Raw genomic sequence first — 19,138 nt, forward strand, 5'->3', positions numbered from 1 at the left:
GCTTTTTTTCTGATGGTTCTGTTCTCAGCCTTGGACCTTTGCTGTATGTGCTGATCAGTAATCTGCTGGACTCAAGAGGGATCCTCTGCAGATCTCCAGAGCTTGCTCTCTATATGTAGGTCTCTCCTTGGCACTTTGCCCTGCAAACTCTAGCCACCTTGACCTCCCCAGACTCCCAGCTATCTCCTCAACTTGGAGACCTCTAGGCTCTACCTGTGTTCCTCTTCCTTGTACTACAGCCTGGAAACTCTTGTAGGGTTTCCCATTTCTCAGAGATTAGTATCCAATGTCTCAATATATTCTTTTCTTGGTCATTTCAGTTGCAAGGGGTAAATCCAGCCTTCATTACTCTGTCTTGGCCAGTAGCAGAGGCCTGAACTAAATTTAAAATAAAAAATTTTTTGGACTGCCCTGGCGGTCCAGTGGTTAAGACTCTGCACTTCCACTGCAGGGGGGCGCGGGTTCAATCTGTGGTCAGGGAAGTAAGATTCCCACATGCCACGTGGTGCAGCCAAAAAAAAAATTTTTTTTCCCATCACAAAAGCAATACATTTTCAGTATATAAAGTTGACTGGGTGGGGAAGGGAGGGAGACAGAAAAGAAAGAAAGAAATGTAGGATCTTCTACACAGTTACTATTGTTAACTGAAGTACGCAATTAATGGTAATTAACTAACCAAGCTATATTAGTTAGTATCTTAGACAACTGCCCTTTTTTGTTTATAAGTTAATGGTTTATAAAGCCAAATATATATACCATTGGCAAAGTTAGAATAATTAAGCTCATTATCAGCCTAGATCCATGATTCTTCAACTTTAGCATGCATTAGAATCACCTGGAGTGTGATGGGCAGACACCACCTTCAGAATATGACTTCATAGGTCTGAAGTGGCTCAAGAATTTGCATTTCTAATAAGTTCCCAGATGATTCTCATGTTGTGTCCCAAGATTACACTTTGAGAACCACTGCTTTAGATTGTTGCCAGTCATTGAGATGCTACCAAGATTTTCTGTAGTATTATATAAAGTATACCATTTTGCTTGTGCATATATATATATAATTATTGTATTCTATATTTTTAATATATAATATATATGTAATAGTCAATAATCAAGGTATGCAGTTGTTGAAAAATTAAAAGGTTGAGGGAAAGCAGTATTCTACAGATATCAATTTGATTTTCTTTACTATGGTTATAGTCACTAATAGGCTATATAGATAGAATATTGTCTTTTTCAGGAGAGGACAGTATCAGTAATGATGTATATCAACAAGTACTTTGAGATGTTTAGTTAAGATCCTAATACTCTGTAATACAGCCACTTTTTTTTTTAGTATGTTCTAGTATTATTATAAAGTGTTAGATTTTATTTAAAGATTCCAAAGAACCTCCTCATATACATTCACACTTCATTTTATGCTGTTTTGTTAAGTTTCTTTTCATTAGAACTTTTATCTGGAGAGATAGAAAGTATGTACTAGTTGAGCTCCTGAACTTCTCTGATTTATTAAATAGGTATCTTCTGACTTGTTAAATACTCATATTCCTTTCTGATAACTAACATTCTTTTGTTCTTCCTTTTTTTAATGAGGTGTAATTGACATAACATTAATTAGTTTCAGGTGTACAACATAATTTTTCCATATTTGTGTATATTGCAAAGTGATAACCACAATAAGTCTAGTTAACATCTTTCACCATACATAGTTACAGAATTATTTTTTCCTTGTGACGAGAACTTTTAAGAGCTACTCACTCAGTAATTTTCAAATATGCACGACAGTATTACTAAACTGTGGTCATTGTGCTGTACATTACATCACCATGACTTATTCATTTTATAACTGGAAATTTGTGCCTTTTGACCCTGTCACCCCATTCTTTGTTTTTTAAAGCCACTGGATGTGGACAAAGATTCATCCCTGGTGACTCTTTGTTATGGACTCTGTGTTCTGGGACGGAGAGCTTTGGGGACTGCATCCCACCATATGTCCAGGTAAGGAAAGCATTTCTGTTTTCAGAAAGAGACTGGGAAGCTCTATAACTGAAATCTGAAAAATCTGAAATAGTTTTTAGTGGAAGCATTCTGTGCTAATTTATTGCAAATGCCTCTTCGGATATTGGATAGATCTTTTTGCCGAACACAGTGGAGTTCTAAGTGGTTAACAGAACTGGCTTTTAAAATTCACACGTGTGGGCAACTATAGATAATGAGAATTTAATAGACTTAAGACATTTTAAGAAATAATCAACTCATAATGTATGATTGGTCTCTTCCCATATACATCTATTTTTCTAACAATTCATTTCTTTTTATTTTTCCATTTCTCCTTGCAATTTTTGTTCACAGCATTTATACTGTTAATATAGTGGTACATTAGATTTGGGGACTAAATATAAACTGGATTTCTTGACATATACATCCAATTGAATTAGAATTAAGAAATGCCACATATTTCAAGCTTCTTCTGTGATTCCTACATGTTTTCCATTAGGCCCTCCTTACTTTCTTTTAAGTTACAGTGCCTTTGCCTGTTGCTTATTTTCAGGGACTCACTATTATAGCAGTTCATAAACAAGGGTCCCAGGTCAAACAGGCCCTGTCCCTTGTGATTCTGATTCAGGGGTGCTTACATTAGTTCTTGGCATTTGTATCTTCAAAACACTCCCACATTCTTCTGATGCATAACCAAATGTTAGAATCTGTGTAATGGAAGACCTTTGTTAAAATATGTAAACTTTTATCTCTAATCTTAACAGTAATTTAGAGTCATTCCTCTATGGATTGCATGCCCTATTTAAGGGAGATTTCCGAATTTCTTCAATTCGAGATGAATGGATCTTTGCTGACATGGAATTGCTGAGAAAAGTAGTAGTCCCTGGAATTCGTATGTCCATTAAACTTCATCAGGTAAGAGTAGGGAATTTCTAATGCATTACTGGTGTTTAATGGTACTTCTTCACTTGACTTCCAAATTATGTTCCTTAGGATCCTTTTGAGAAAGACTCTGATTCAAAGCAAAGAAAAATATGATTCATGACATGATATTAAATCTTAGGAGCCTAAACCTGTGTTTCTAACAGTAAATTTGAACGTTAATATTAGAGAGTGACCTGGGCATGAACTTGAGGAAAAAATGCAAGCAGTGATAAACTGGAAATAAATACCTATGGCCCCTGTAATGGTTGCTTTGACTTCACGTGATTGTAATTCATTCCTGTTCTGCGGGTGGACGTAGCTGACTTCTGGTGCAGTGTAACAGCATCTCTGGAGTCTTGGAAGTGCTGCTGTTACTGAACTATGAGCTCCATTCAGCATGTTGTATAGAGTAATAGATGGTTAGGACAGATTCAGCCTTAATTAGATAATCCTAGTAAGGTAATAAAATGAAAATGAGGGCTCCAAAATATATATCTAAAGCCCCGGATCACTTTAAGAATATTTTTTGAAATTAAATACTGGCACTTGCGACTCTAATCATTCCACTTGACAGTAATGATGAGATCTGATGATAGAGAGCACATGACAATATTCATTAAAACACATCTGCTGTGCTCAAATCTGGATGACTCTTTCCACCAAATAAAGGGTGAATTACTCTTCAGATGATTTTACTGTGATCTAAAGTGTTAGAATGGGAAGTTCCCTGGTGGCCCAGTGATAAAGAATCTGCCACCCAATGCAGGGGCCACGGGTTTGATCCCTGGTCAGGGAACTAAGATCCCACATGCTGCGGGACAGCTGAGCCCACGTGCCACAACTACTGAGCTTGCGCGCCACAAACTACACAGCCCACATGTTGTGGAGTCCACGCACCACAACTAGAGAGAGAAAACCCACGCACCACAACTAGAGAGAGAAAACCCACACACCACAACGAAAGATCCTGCATGTCTCAGTGAGGACTCCGCATGCCACAGCTAAGACCCGACACAGCCAAGAAATAAAATAAAATAAGGTAAAACGTGTTGCAATGAAGTTAACACCCCACATTATTTAGGAGCATTACTGATAACGGTTATAGTATTTGAAAATCTCTGTGAAAAGAATACTATTTTGAGGATGATGGGGAAAATGTACAATAGGGATCAAATAGAATTGTCCATCTTCAGGCTAGCTTTAGAGTTTCAAGACAAAATTCAATGTACTGAAAAGAAAAAGATAATGACTTCATATTAAAATATTTTTAAAACTTCAGAATTTCTCAAAAGGTATTGTGTGTCTCCTACATAAGAAATACTCTTTTATGTAGCATGACTAACTGTTAATTCTGAACATTATGACAGGTATTTTAGCTCCATCTGGGAGAGAGGAGCTGAGGCACAGGCTCTCTGTATTTTCTGATCCTTCTGTGTCTGTCCCTATCTCTCCCTACGAGTGCTATTGCCTGTTGCTCCCAGTACATTTCCTCACATGTGTTTTTAGCCTGTGACAGTGGTTCTCCACCTTATAATCAGGCCCAACACAGTTGGGTATAGCACACTGTCATCATTAGCCATGACAGACAGCAACAGTGACAAACAGAGAGGGTAAGGAGGTGGACTCAGGAACTGGGGGCCATGGAGGGCTGGGGGAGGGGAGGAGATGAGAACACAGATGCAACCTGGAGAAGTTCTGTGATTCACATACACCTTTGAGAAGGGCGAGATTGACCTGTAAAGTAACAAGCAACAGCCATTCACTGCACATCACTTTGACCAGATGATGGGTTGCCAGTGAGGGACTCTCTGGCCAGGAAAAGATAGATGTGTCAGTCAGTACTGGTCATCTCCAAAGTTCATATGTACTCATGAAAATCCACAGAAGGCTTATATGTTAAAGGATTAGTACACGCTTGGCATATGACGCAGCAACTCCACTCCTATGTATTTACCCAAGAGAATGAAAGTGTATGGCCATGCAAAGACTTACACACAAGTGTGCATAGCCATTCTATAGCCCCAGACGGCAAACTCCAATGTTCATCAACAGATAGAATGTTACGTAGCAATAAAAAGAAATGATCTACTGTGACATGCCACAACAAGAATGAATCTCAAACATTATGCAGAGTAAGAGAAGCCAAACATAAAAAGAGTACATAATATTCTAGGAACCAAGATGGTGGAGTAGAAGGATGTGCTCTCACTCCCTCTTGTGAGAACACTAGAATCACAACTAGCTGCTGGACAGTCATCAACAGAAAGACACTGGAACTCACCAAAAAAGATACCCCACATCCAAAGACAAAGGAGAAGGCACAATGAGACGGTAGGAGGGGCGCAATCACAGTAAAATCAAATCCCATAACTGCTGAGTGGGTGACTCACAGACTGGAGAACACTTATACCACAGAAGTCCACCCACTGGAGTGAAGGTTCTGAGCCCCACGTCAGGATCCCAAACTTGGGGTCCAGCAACAGGAGGAGGAATTCCTAGAGAATCAGACTTTGAAGGCTAGTGGGATTTGATTACAGGACTTTGACAGGACTGGGGGAAACAGAGACTCCACTCTTGGAGGGCACACACAAAGTAGTGTGTGCATCAGGACCCAGGGGAAGGAGCAGTGACTGCAGGGGAGATCGAACCAGACTTGCCTGCTAGTGTTAGAGGGTCTGCTACAGATGCGAGTGGTGACTGTGGCTCACTGTGGGGACAAGGACACTGGCAGCAGAATTTCTAGGAAGTACTCCTTGGCGTGAGCCCTCCCAGAGTCGGCCATTAGCCCCACCAAAGAGCCCAGGTAGGCTCCAGTGTTGGGTTGCCTCAGGCCAAACAATTAACAGGGAGGGAACCCAGCCCCATCCATCAGCAGTCAAGCAGATTAAAGTTTTACTGAGCTCTGCCCACCAGAGCAACAGCCAGCTCTACCCACCATCAGTCCCTCCCATCAGGAAACTTGCATAAGCCTCTTAGATAGCCTCATCCACCAGAGGGAAGACAGCAGAAGCAAGAAAAACTACAATCCTGTAGCCTGTGGAACAAAAACCACATTCACAGAAAGATAGACAAGATGAAAAGGCAGAGGGCTATGTACCAGATGAAGGAACAAGATACAACCCCAGAAAAACAACTAAGTGAAGCGGAGATAGGCAACCTTCCAGAAAAAGAATTCAGAATAATGATAGTGAAGATGATCCAGGACCTCAGAAATAGAATGGAGGCAAAGATCGAGAAGATGCAATAAATGTTTAACAAAGACCTAGAAGAATTAAAGAACAAACACCTAGAAGAAATAAAGAACAAACAGAGATAAACAATACAATAACTGAAATGAAAAATACACTAGAAGGAATCAATAGCAGAATAACTGAGGCAGAAGAACGGATAAATGACCTGGAAGACAGAATGGTGGAATTCACTGCTGTGGAACAGAATACAGAAAAAAGGATGAAAAAAATGAAGACAGCCTAAGAGACCTCTGGGACAACCTTAAATGCAACAACATTCGCATTATAGGGGTCCCAGAAGGGGAAGAGAGAGAGAAAGGACGTGAGAAAATATTTGAAGAGATTATAGTCGAAAACTTCCCTAACATGGGAAAGGAAATAGCCACCCAAGTCCAGGAAGCGCAGAGAGTCCCATACAGGATAAACCCAAGGAGAAACACGCCGAGACACATAGTAATCAAACTGGCAAAAATTAAAGACAAAGAAAAATTATTAAAAGCAGCAAGGGAAAAACGACAAATAACATACAAGGGAACTCCCGTAAGGTTAACAGCTGATTTCTCAGCAGAAACTCTACAAGCCAGAAGGGAGTGGCATGATATACTTAAAGTGATGAAAGGGAAGAACCTACAACCAAGATTACTCTACCCGGCAAGGATCTCATTCAGATTCGATGGAGAAATCAAAAGCTTTACAGACAAGCAAAAGCTAAGAGAATTCAGCACCACCAAACCAGCTCTACAACAAATGCTAAAGGAACTTCTCTAAGTGGGAAACACAAGAGAAGAAAAGGACCTACAAAAACAAACCCAAAACAATTAAGAAAATGGTCATAGGAACATACATATCGATAATTACCTTAAACGTGAAGTGCTCCAACCAGGAGACACAGGCTTGCTGAATGGATACAAAAACAAGACCCATCTATATGCTGTCTACAAGAGACCAAATTCAGATCTAGGGACACAGACCTAGGGACTGAAAGTGAGGGGATGGAAAAAGATATTCCATGCAAATGGAAATCAAAAGAAAGCTGGAGTAGCAATACTCACATCAGATAAAATAGACTTTAAAATAAAGAATGTTACAAGAGACAAGGAAGGACACTACATAATGATCAAGGGATCAATCCAAGAAGAAGATATAACAATTATATATGCACCCAACATAGGAGCACCTCAATACGTAACACAGCTGCTAACAGCTATAGAAGAGGAAATCGACAGTAACACAGTGATAGTGGAGGACTTTAATACCTCACTTACACCAATGGACAGATCATCCAAAATGAAAATAAATAAGGAAACAGAAGCTTTAAATGACACAATAGACCAGATAGATTTAATTGATATTTATAGGACATTCCATCCAAAAACAGCAGATTACACTTTCTTCTCAAGTGCGCACAGAACATTCTCCAGGATAGATCACATCTTGGGTCACAAATCAAGCCACAGTAAATTTAAGAAAATTGAAGTCATATCAGGCATCTTCTCTGACCACAACGCTATGAGATAGAAATGAATTGCATGGAAAAAAACATAAAAAACACAAATATATAGAGGCTAAACAATACGGTACTAAATAACCAAGAGATCACTGAAGAAAGCAAAGAGGAAATCAGAAAATACCTAGAGACAAATGACAATGAAAACACGAAGATCCAAAACCTATGGGATGCAGCAAAAGCAGTTCTAAGAGGGAAGTTTATAGCTATACAAGCCTACCTCAAGAAACAAGAAAAATCTCAAATAAACAATCTAACCTTACACCTAAAGGAACTAGAGAAAGAAGAACAAACAAAACCCAAAGTTAGCAGAAGGAAAGAAATCATAAAGATCAGATCAGAAATAAATGAAATAGAAACAAAAAACAGTAGCAAAGATCAATAAAACTAAAAGCTGGTTCTTTGAGAAGATAAAATTGATAAACCATTAGGCAGACTCATCAAGAAGAAGAGGGAGAGGACTCAAATCAATAAAATTAGAAATGAAAAAGGAGAAGTTACAACAGACACTGCAGAAATACAAAGCATCCTAAGAGACTACTACAAGCAACTCTATGCCAATAAAATGGACAACCTGGAAGAAATGGACAAATTCTTAGAAAGGTATAACCTTCCAAGACTGAACCAGGAAGAAATAGAAAATATGAACAGACCAATCACAAGTAATGAAATTGAAACTGTGATTAAAAATCTTCCAACAAACAAAGGTCTGGGACCAGATGGCTTCACAGGTGAATTCTGTGAAACATTTAGAGAAGAACTAACACCCATCCTTCTCAAACTCTTCCAAAAAATTGCAGAGGAAGGAACACTACCAAACTCATTCTATGAGGCCACCATCACCCCGATACCAAAACCAGACAAAGATACTACAAAAAAAGAAAATTACAGACCAATATCACTGATGAATATAGATGCAAAAATCCTCAACAAAATACTAGCAAACAGAATCCAACAACACATTAAAAGGATCATACACCACGATCAAGTGGGATTTATCCCAGGGATGCAAGGGTTCTTCGATATACGTAAATCTATCAACGTGATACACCATATTAACAAATTGAAGAATAAAAACCATATGATCATCTCAATAGATGCAGAAAAACCTTTGACAAAATTCAACACCCATTTATGATAAAAACTCTCCAGAGAGAGCGCATAGGAGGAACCTACCTCAACATAATAAAGGCCATATACGACAAACCCACAGCAAACATCATTCTCAATGGTGAAAAACTGAAACATTTCATAAGATCAGGAACAAGACAAAGATGTCCACTCTCAGCACTATTATTCAACATAGTTTTGGAAGTCCCAGCCACGGCAATCAGAGAAGAACAAGAACTAAAAGTAATCCAAATCAGAAAAGAAGAAGTAAACCTGTCACTGTTTGCAGATGACATGATACTGTACATAGAGAATCCTAAAGATGCCACCAGAAAACTACTAGGGCTAATCAATGAATTTGGTAAAGTTGCAGCATCCAAAATAAATGCACAGAAATCTCTTGCATTCCTATACACAGAACCTAGAAAAATGGTACAGATGAACCGGTTTGCAGGGCAGAAATTGAGGCACAGATGTAGAGAACAAACATATGGACACCAAGAGGGGGAAAGCAGCCAGGGGTGGGGGTGGTGGTGTGATAAATTGGGAGATTGGGATTGACATGTATACACTGATGTTTATAAAATTGATGACTAATAAGGACCTGCTGTATAAAAAAATTAAATTAAAAAAATATTTTTAAGTACATATTGTATTATTTTATTTATATAAAATTTAAAACAGGCCCAACTAACCTCTAGTGACAGAAGGCAGATCAGTGCTTGTTTGGGATGTAGAGATTGAATACCAAAAGGCAGGAGGGAACTTTGGGATGATGGAAATGTTCTATATCTAGATTATAGCAGTGATTACATGAGTTTGCACATTTGTCAAAACGCATTTCACTGTACTCTTAAAATGGGTGCAGTTTGTTGTGTGTAAATTATACGTCAACCTGATTTTTTAAAAAAGATCCTGTTCCCAGAGAGCTAAAAATACGAAATTTGTAATAACTTTTGTTTCAGACACAGTCTTTGATAGGGTGCTTTTAGCGATTTCATAGATTTTTTTTAACTTTTGCTTTTTTCCTTTACAGTTCTTTTTTAATTTTTTAATTCTCCAATCTAATGTGTTATATGTTTTTTACTTTAGAAATTGAAACTGTTATCTGTGTAATATTTAATTTTACAGTGTCCTATAGTGTGTCAGTGCTCTCATACACATTATATCACCTACAACCCAGAAAATTATTTTAATCCCCGTTTTATAGATGAAGATTAATCAAAACTCAGAGAAATTACGCAAATTGCCCTTTTCCTGTGTTCTCTCTTGTCCTCTATTTAATCATTTTGTAAAACAGCATATTTCCTTATTTTTTTCTCTTTCTCTAGTCTCTTTAAGGATTTACCTAGTTGTTAGAAGTAAAATAAACCAATTAAAGTCTAGCTTGGTTTACAAGAGATATGTAATGAGAATCTTACAATCTGTGATCTCCTTGAGGACAAGGACAATATTAATCTCTATGTCTATGTCCTCCTTGCTTAGCACAGTGCTTGGTGCCCTGTGAATGTTTGCCACATGAGTTTCATTGTTTTCGAAAAATAATATTTCCTGTGCCTCTGCTCATAACTTCTCAAGTTATGAGAAGTTTCTAAAATGCTTTTGAAATCTTTTCCTAGATTTGGAAACATTATCTCTTTTTATTTATTTGAAAACTAATGAAAAACATTGAAAAGTAAACATCTCCCAAGAGTAAGCACCTTCCGTCATCCCATACCATCATACAACAGCCCCACAAAGAAGTCACTGCCAATAATTTGACTCCTATCTTTTCTGACTTCCCCAAGTTCACGCAGACATTTCCAACTATATGTATAAATATTTTCCTTTTTAAAAATGTAATCGTGCTATAGAAATTGATCTGGAGTGCAAGCTTTTTTCCCATTTAGTTTACCATGGACACCTAAGTTAGCACATATAGAGGCACACCACATTCTTTAATGACTGTAGTATTCCAGAGTATAATTTTTACTCCATTTATTAAGCTATCTCACTATTCATGGACATTCTGATTGTTTCCATTTTTTTTTAAATAAAATTATTTATTTATTTTTGGCTGTGTTGGGTCTTCGTTGCTGTGCGTGGGCTTTCTCTGGTTGCGGTGAGCAGGGGCTACTCTTTGTTGTGGCATGCAGGCTTCTCGTTGCGGTGGCTTCTCTCGTTGCGGAGCACGGGCTCTAGGCATGCGGGCTTCAGTAGTTGTGGCACCCAGGCTCAGTAGTTGTGGCTCGTGGGCTTTAGATCGCAGGCTCAGTAGTTGTGGCTCACGGACTTAGTTGCTCAGCGGCATGTGAGATCTTCCCGGTCCAGGGATCGAACCCATGTCCCCTGCATTGGCAGGTGTATTCTTAACCACTGAGCCACCAGGGAAGTCCCTGTTTCAAATATTTTTTTTTTTTTTTTTTTTGCGGTATGTGGGCCTCTCACTGTTGTGGCCTCTCCCGTTGCGGAGCACAGGCTCCAGACGCGCAGGCTCAGCAGCCGCGGCTCACAGGCCTAGCCGCTCCGCGGCATGTGGGATCTTCCCAGACTGGGGCACGAACCCATGTCCCCTGCATCGGCAGGCGGACTCTCAACCACTGTGCCACCAGGGAAGCCCTGTTTCAAATATTTTATCAGTAAAACAGTGCTGAATGATGTACATAGAAGTTTACGTATTCATTCAACTATTTTAAGCCCAGTGAGAAGAAATATTTGGGCAAGACTAAGCATTCTCCACTTTCGGCATGCCTAATGATTTCCAACTTTGTTTCCGTTTTATTAAGAATGTGATTATTGCCTGTCTCTGTATGTTTATTTTCCATTCAAATAATTGTACAAATACTATCCAAGGATGTCATTCCTTCCCTAATTGAACAGCTTGATGAAAGAGAGCACATCTTATGGCATCTAGCTATCTGCTGGTGTAGGAAAGTGAACTCAGTATTTAAAAGAAAGATTAGCATGGTTGCTGGTGTGTGAGGAACAGAAGTCAAGAGCCATCCATCAGTATTTTAAGTAGTAAATTCTCTGAGGGCATGTTCACTAGAAGCAGAGTCAGAGTCCAGGATTCTCGTGCAAGAGACTAATTGAGGGGATGCCCTCAGGACAGTCTGTGAGGAAATGATGGAAGCAGGAAAGAGCAAGGGAAGAAGCTAAGCAGAAGTGTCTTTCAGCTGAGCTCTAGCCTCCCCTGGTCTCCAGAGGGAGCTCTGGAGTGTGAATGTCACCCAGAGTTCCATTTTGTACCTTGCACCTCCACAGCCAAGCGGGGAATAATCCTCTCCTGGCATTTCCTACCCAGGCAGCTCCATTAGCTGAAGGCAGTTCGTAGAAAACGGAACAGCTGTGAGTTGTTACGAGCCAAGCTCAAAGCAGTGGAGCGAGGAGTGCACCAGCCTTATAAAAAGTCTGGAGAGGCACTAGTAGGTCGTCTTGCCTGGAGTCCTTTCCCTTCCCCCACGGTGCCATCTCCATCCACTGAAAAGTGTACTCATTCTTCAAGATCCAGCCCAGCCCCAGACCACCTGCACTGTGTAGCTTTCCCTAATCACAGCAACTGGATTTGAAAGGTGTTTCAGTTAACTTTTATAATTGTAGATTTTTAAAAATACTCTAAAAAATGTGTTCAAGTCCTGGCATTACAATCATATACTAATTTTCTAAACCTAGGAAGCAGTTAAGCCTCTTTGAGCTTCAGTTTTGATATTTGTAAAATTCTGGTATTACCTGCTCAACCTACTTCACCAGGTTGTTGTAAGAGTGAGATGAAATCTTGTATCGGAGAACTTCTTACATTATGTACCCACGTGTACAGTGAAGACTTCCCTTAGTCTCATGTAGATGAACCCCCAGACTTGGAAGTGCATTCTTGGGGACATCGGCTTCTTGCTGTCACTGTCTGTCCTCCAGATAGCACATACTGCAGTCAGTTGGCTTGAGCACAAATGAGTCACTTTACCTGGATGTAAAAATTTATCAAGGCAGCCAATATAATATTTATGTTTCCTTAATAACACACCATTTCAGAAATTCTGATTTGTGTTATGATTATTTTGGATTTATATCCTGTATCCCCTGTTAATTTTTAGGTTTCTGAATGGGAAACACATTTCATATAATCCTTTGTTTCATCCATGCTACCTGCCACGTAGTCTTGCACGTGGTAGATGTTAAATAACGACTTGTCAAATAAGGCCGAGAGGTTTTTTAGGGAAGACTTTACTAGCTTCTTCAGGGCTAGGACCCTTAATTTGTCCTCAGAGCTCATAGTTTTGAGCCTTATCTTAACTAAATGAGAGGCAGGATAAAATGGTTTATTATAATCATTCCAGAGATGTGGCTTTAAGTGAAAAGCACCTAGTTAAAAAGAAACACGACCTTTTATGTAGTTTTAGCCTCCCTTAACTGATAACAGTGAGATAATCCTTTAACAGAAAAATAAATGAAGATATGAAACCCGACTTGAATAATTTATCTCTAATAATATTAACATGTGCTGAAATGAAATATATAAACTAGCTTTTTAAGACTTTTAATTTAGTAACTGATTTAGTAATTTCAGAAGCTTTCATCATCCTGGAAGTCATTCTCTTCTTTTCCTAAAATTGTAGGTGTATTTTTTATCTCTGTGTATAGGACCATTTCACTTCTCCGGATGAGTACGATGACCCCACTGTGCTCTATGAAGCCATTGTGTCTCATGAGAAGAACCTCGTCATAGCCCACGAAGGGGACCCTGCGTGGCGGAGTGCAGTCCTCGCCAACTCACCCTCCCTGCTTGCTCTGCGGCACGTCATGGATGATGGCACCAACGAGTACAAGATCATCATGCTCAACAGACGCTACCTTAGCTTCAGGGTCATTAAAGTAAGGTTCGGAGGCACTTGTTTGCCTCTGAAAACAATGGAACTTAGATAACTGTATCCAAACTTTTAAAAAGTAATTGAAACTCTTTTATAGAAAACAAAAATAATGACCATACTGCATTAACATTTATTGTTTTTGAGCTCTTAATTTGTTTTGTCAGTAATTTACTCTGTCCTCTGAAATTTTTTCTTGTGCCATAAAGCCTTAAATTTTTTGCTTATTTCTCCCTGGGCAGTCTCTTGCCTGTTACATGTGCTCTTCGGGCAGCATCTCTTCCTCAAATGTCAGCAGTGTGTTGCTAACAAGATGTGATTCCTAGGTTGCAAAATAACACTACAGCTGTACTTCACAGTAGCTAACTGTAAATGGTTCACTCTTACGTGCTTTTTTGTTTTGTTGTTTTTTTAGGCATCTCAGGGCTTTAGGAGGCTTAATCTCTGACATTTTATTTTGATAGTTTGTAATGTTTTTTCTTCATTTAATCAGCCCCCAAAATCACAAACATCCTTTCAACTCTAAATATTTGTTACCTCTCATTTCTATCAAAAATATTTATTATCTTAGTTACAAAATTCAGTGCTTCACCAATTTAGAAAACTAAATGGACTACATTTTACTTGGTATTTTTACAAGACAGCAGAGGGAAGAGCTCTGTAGGTGTTTATTATTTAATAGCCTAATGACGGTGGAAAATGGTTAAGTCCTGTTCAGATGTGACCTGCTTATATTTGTTTCCTGCTTTTCACAGTTGGTTATCGTAATGTCTTTTATGTCCCTCCCATTTCCACTCTTCTGTTTATATAAATTTTATTCTTGGCCCCTTAACCTAATTCCCATGTGTCCTGGTTTTCAGGTGAATAAGGAGTGTGTCCGAGGCCTTTGGGCAGGGCAACAGCAGGAGCTTGTTTTCCTACGTAACCGTAACCCGGAGAGAGGTAGCATCCAGAATGCCAAGCAAGCTCTGAGGAACATGATAAACTCATCTTGTGACCAGCCTATTGGCTACCCGATCTTCGTCTCACCCCTGACAACTTCTTACTCTGACAGCCATGAACAGCTTAAAGAAATTCTTGGGGGACCTATCAGCTTGGGAAATATCAGAAACTTCGTAGTGTCAACCTGGCACAGGTGAGCCCTAGGACTGCCTTTTCCAGTGGTGGTGTGACCTGACCCGCTTAATCTAGGCAGTGTGTGTTAGCACCACCTGGAAGGATTGTAGGAAAAGTACAGATGCCACGGTACAATAAAAACCTGTTATACCCGAGCTTCATGAAGTAGAATCTGAGCATTTGTATCTTCAGACTCTTATTAAGTAAATCTAATGTACAGTAGTCTGGTCAGGAACCACTGCTCTAGCATTTAGTAGAATCTTGGGTAATTCCCTCCTTTTAGTTTTTTAAACTCTCTATTGCAGCTTATTGCCACTACTAGAATGTGTGGGTCAACAAACAGGGCAAATGAGAGAAAAATAAAAGAAACTGGTGCAAGTCGATTACATTCTTTTTGTATTCCGTTCCAGCAGTAGGGGGAGCGTGCTGTCCATGTTGAAACTCCTCCTTGTGAGATGCAGAGACACTGCTGCCATTTTAACAGTTAGTCAGCACTCACATCTCAGATATTTAGTGTCTTCAAGTATGCACATGAATTTTTGTCCTCTGCCTTTTGTCTGGTAAATTATGATATATGGTGCAGGAACATCATAATTTGATGGATGGCAAAGAAAAATCTCAGATTAAGAGTTGTTCAGATCCTTAAATATCAAAACTTAATCCAAAACAAGACTAGAGCAACAAACTCAGAAATAGGTGTTTTAAAATTCTTCCAGGAATACCCAGCATTAAAGAGTAAAATTTCACCATTTTAACGTCTACCCCTATTCAAACAGAGGGAAGAATACAAACCAGGGTAGTGTTCAAAGAAGTTTTCTTTTCAAAAAATACGTGTTGTGCTGGAATTGCCTTGTTTGCCCAGGACTGAGTGGTTTTCTGGGATGCAGGATTTTCAGTGCCAAACTGAGACAGCTGTGGGCAAGCCAGGAGAGTTGGTCACCCTACGTTTTAAAAAAGAGAAGAGGGCTTCCCTGGTGGCGCAGTGGTTGAGAGTCCGCCTGCCGATGCAGGGGACACGGGTTCGTGCCCCGGTCCGGGAGGATCCCACATGCCGCGGAGCGGCTGGGCCCGTGAGCCATGGCCGCTGAGCCTGCGCGTCCGGAGCCTGTGCTCCACAACGGGAGAGGCCCGTGTACCGCAAAAAAATAAAAAAATTAAAATAAGAGAAGAAAAATTATTACAGCAGTTCTCTTCAGGTGTGCTACAGAATAAATTAGGTTTAATTTAAATCAATTAGGTATTCGTGGGTTGTATACAGTGACAAGGATACTATTTCCAGCTGAGATCTTAATGGAACAACTTGTTATGTGCAGTTCTTTGTTATGGTGTAGAAAAGATGATAGAGTGTAGTGTAAAAGTGAAGTTGATTAGAAGAACGGAGGCAGTGAGTATGAGGGAGATACGCAAACATCATAGACTCTTTTGCTTCTTAATGTTGATTGCCCCATGAAGATTTCCAAAGGTTAGCATTAAATGTTCGTAATACAGTACCTATCTTGAAGTGATCTTGGGACCATGCCTCCTACTCCGGTGTTTGTTCCTAGGTTAAGGAAAGGTTGTGGAGCTGGCTGTAACAGTGGTGGCAATATTGAAGATTCTGATGCTGGAGGTGGAGCCTTTTGCACTAGTAACAGTGCAACAACTGCCAATGATCCCCACAGCAGTGCATCCCAAGGAAGCACTGGAAACCCAGGCCAGGGACCGGGAGCAGGACTCCATCCGCCTGTCACATCTTACCCTCCAGCACTAGGTAATGTGAAACAGAATTATGTGTGTAATGTTAGCCTCTCAACTGTGGGGTTCAGGTAGTATGTGTGTATAAAGAGGGTGACATATTACCTACTTGGAAATATATAAATAGAATGTTTTGTTTGATTCCCAATAGGTCGTTATCCTACTTGTTTATATTAATCATTTAATATATATAAATATACACCATTTGAAATAGCATTTCTTTGAAAGTATCATTTTTAAAGGCCAATAATAGTTAACTAATATAATTTACTTCTCTCCTGTTGAACAACGATTTGGTTTCTTCTGAGTGTTGTAATAATCTTTGTATATAAATCTTTGTAATCACTTATTATTTTCTTAGGCTGGAAACTTTAAAAATGGAATCAAGTCAAAGTTTATGAGAATATTTAAGACATGATACATAATGCCAAAAATCTTTCCAGAATTCTTTTTTATTTCTTTTACACCAGTTGGTACTCTGACCAGTCGTCTAGAGGAATGACCAGCTTTGAGTATCATTGTTTCCACCTCTGCTGCCTGCTCTCTCAGAGAGACAGGAGAAGGGGGGTGGTCTTTAGTTGCATATTTTTAATTTGCATTGCTCTAATAATACCTGAGGTTGGAAACTTTTAAATGAGTTTATCAGATCTTCTTTCTGAAGTACATGTTAAGTCTCTTGCCCCTTTTTCCACTTGGTTATCTTTTTCTTATTTGTATATTTTGGATTGGAACTCTTGGTCAGTTTTCTTTACCACAGACATCTTTTTCCATTCTGTCTCTTGGCTTTCCCTTCTCTTTCTGTGAAGAGTGGCTTGCCTTTTTTTGTTAAGTTCTTAATTTTTGTGTAGAGCAATTTACTGATCTTTTCCTTTTGATTAATACTTTTTGTATCCTATTTAAGAAATTTTTCCTTATCCCAAAGGAAGCTATTCTTTTACTAATTTGCCTTCTACATGAGAGCTGTAATCCACCTGGCATGCAGCAGGACTCAGATCTTACCTGTTCCTGGATGGCTGGTCGGTTGATCCAGCACTGTCCTTTCCCCCTCTGTTTTGCATGGATCAGATGAAGTTTTACTTAAAATGATTCAAAACATTTACTTAAAATGATTCAAAAAAATGTAATGGCACTGGAATTGTTAAGACTCTAAATAGGTGTGTGATCGACATTTTGTTATGTTCTTTTTTAACTTCTGAGTGAAAACCTAAAACTGCCAGTGTGCTTCTTTAAATACACCTTTTACTTTTAACATTGATTAGCTCTTTTTATTTTCAGATTAAAAAGTACATGTAGTTATTTTTCGATATAATTAATAATAATTTTCTAATAATCTTCACATCACTCTTCACAAATCTGAAGAATCCTATCGAGCCATTAGAAAAAAGGACACAGAATAACCTGCTATTTAGTATCACTGATCATTCATATTCAGTAGTGATCCCTCAATGCACACGCACGTTACAGTGTGCCATCACTGTGCCTCTGTGGGTGGCATAGCTTGTCATTGGGATGGATTGAAAGGGCATTAATACTGTATTTTGAGAAATAGTTACAGAGCTTGCCACATAGTAGATCCTTAATAAATATTTCTCACTGTCTCATTTCTATGAGATATTCATGTATTCTGAAATATTTCAGTGAAAGCAATTTTAGGATTTATCTCAACCTAAATACCTGCTATTTCCTATAAATTATTTAATTGTATTTTTTTATGCCCCAGAATTTGAATTTTAAAAAGCTTCAGCAAATAGAAATTATGTTACAAAAACCACACAAGAAAATAGATCTCAGATATTTATTTCTTTTTGGCAACTTTAAAAGTTTTAGGTATAAATATTAAGTTCAGTAAATTCACCAACTAATTTAAGGTGCGAGGCTTAAGGGAGAAAGTCTTAGAAACTACTGAAGAAGCAGTTGTGTTTGGGTCGTCCCACTGAGAAGGAGCGCTGCTGTTGTTTCTCCCTCCCCAGCCGCTAGCCACAGCTCTCACTCCGTGCAGTCCAGCCTGGTCCGGCAGTCCCCTGCCCGGGCCTCTGTAGCCAGCCAGTCGTCATACTGCTATAGCAGCCGGCACTCATCTCTCCGGATGTCCACCACGGGATTTGTGCCTTGTCGGCGCTCTTCCACCAGCCAGATATCGCTTCGCAACTTACCGTCATCCATCCAGTCCCGCCTCTCTGTGGTGAACCAGATGGAACCCTCCAGTCAGAGCGGCCCGGCCTGTGTGCAGCATGGCCTGCCTTCCTCTAGCAGCTCCAGCCAAAGCATCCCAGCCTGCAAGCATCACACCCTCGTGGGCTTTCTTGGGACAGACGGCGGTCAGAGCAGTGCCGCTGATACACAGCCCGGCAACACCTTAAGTCCTGCCAATAATTCCCATGCCAAAAAGGGGGAGGTGATTTACAGAGTCCAGGTGAGTAAGCCCACGGTTCTTCTTGCACTGTTTCTCTTACTCGTTTGTTTTTATTTCTTGTTCTTTTGAGTGAAGGACTCTTGTGAAGACACACCTTATATTGCTTAGTTTGAAGACTAGAACAGTTTTGAATGTTGAAAAAATGTTTCTGCCAGTATAAAAACTGAAAGCAAGGGCTTCCCTGGTGGCGCAGTGGTTGGGAGTCCGCCTGCCGATGCAGGGGACACGGGTTCGTGCCCCGGTCTGGGAAGATCCCACATGCCAC

General features: G+C 39.5%; 1 protein-coding gene across 14 annotated transcripts in view; it reads left to right on the top strand.

The window, feature by feature from the left end:
• PCNX1 (pecanex 1) overlaps positions 1 to 19,138 on the top strand; it is a 247,314-nt gene that overhangs the window by 142,045 nt on the left and 86,131 nt on the right. For all 14 annotated transcript variants that reach the window (XM_024739610.1, XM_024739614.1, XM_024739619.1 and 11 more), the window contains 6 exons: positions 1,898 to 1,998; positions 2,763 to 2,913; positions 13,387 to 13,617; positions 14,471 to 14,745; positions 16,271 to 16,476; positions 18,431 to 18,873. In XM_024739610.1, coding sequence (XP_024595378.1) covers positions 1,898 to 1,998; positions 2,763 to 2,913; positions 13,387 to 13,617; positions 14,471 to 14,745; positions 16,271 to 16,476; positions 18,431 to 18,873 — 1,407 coding nt within the window. The remainder of the gene's footprint in view (positions 1 to 1,897; positions 1,999 to 2,762; positions 2,914 to 13,386; positions 13,618 to 14,470; positions 14,746 to 16,270; positions 16,477 to 18,430; positions 18,874 to 19,138) is intronic.

The sequence above is a fragment of the Neophocaena asiaeorientalis genome, unplaced genomic scaffold (genome assembly GCF_003031525.2).
Source record: "Neophocaena asiaeorientalis asiaeorientalis breed wild unplaced genomic scaffold, Neophocaena_asiaeorientalis_V1.1 scaffold348, whole genome shotgun sequence".
In the NCBI taxonomy this organism is placed as follows: Eukaryota; Metazoa; Chordata; class Mammalia; order Artiodactyla; family Phocoenidae; genus Neophocaena; species Neophocaena asiaeorientalis.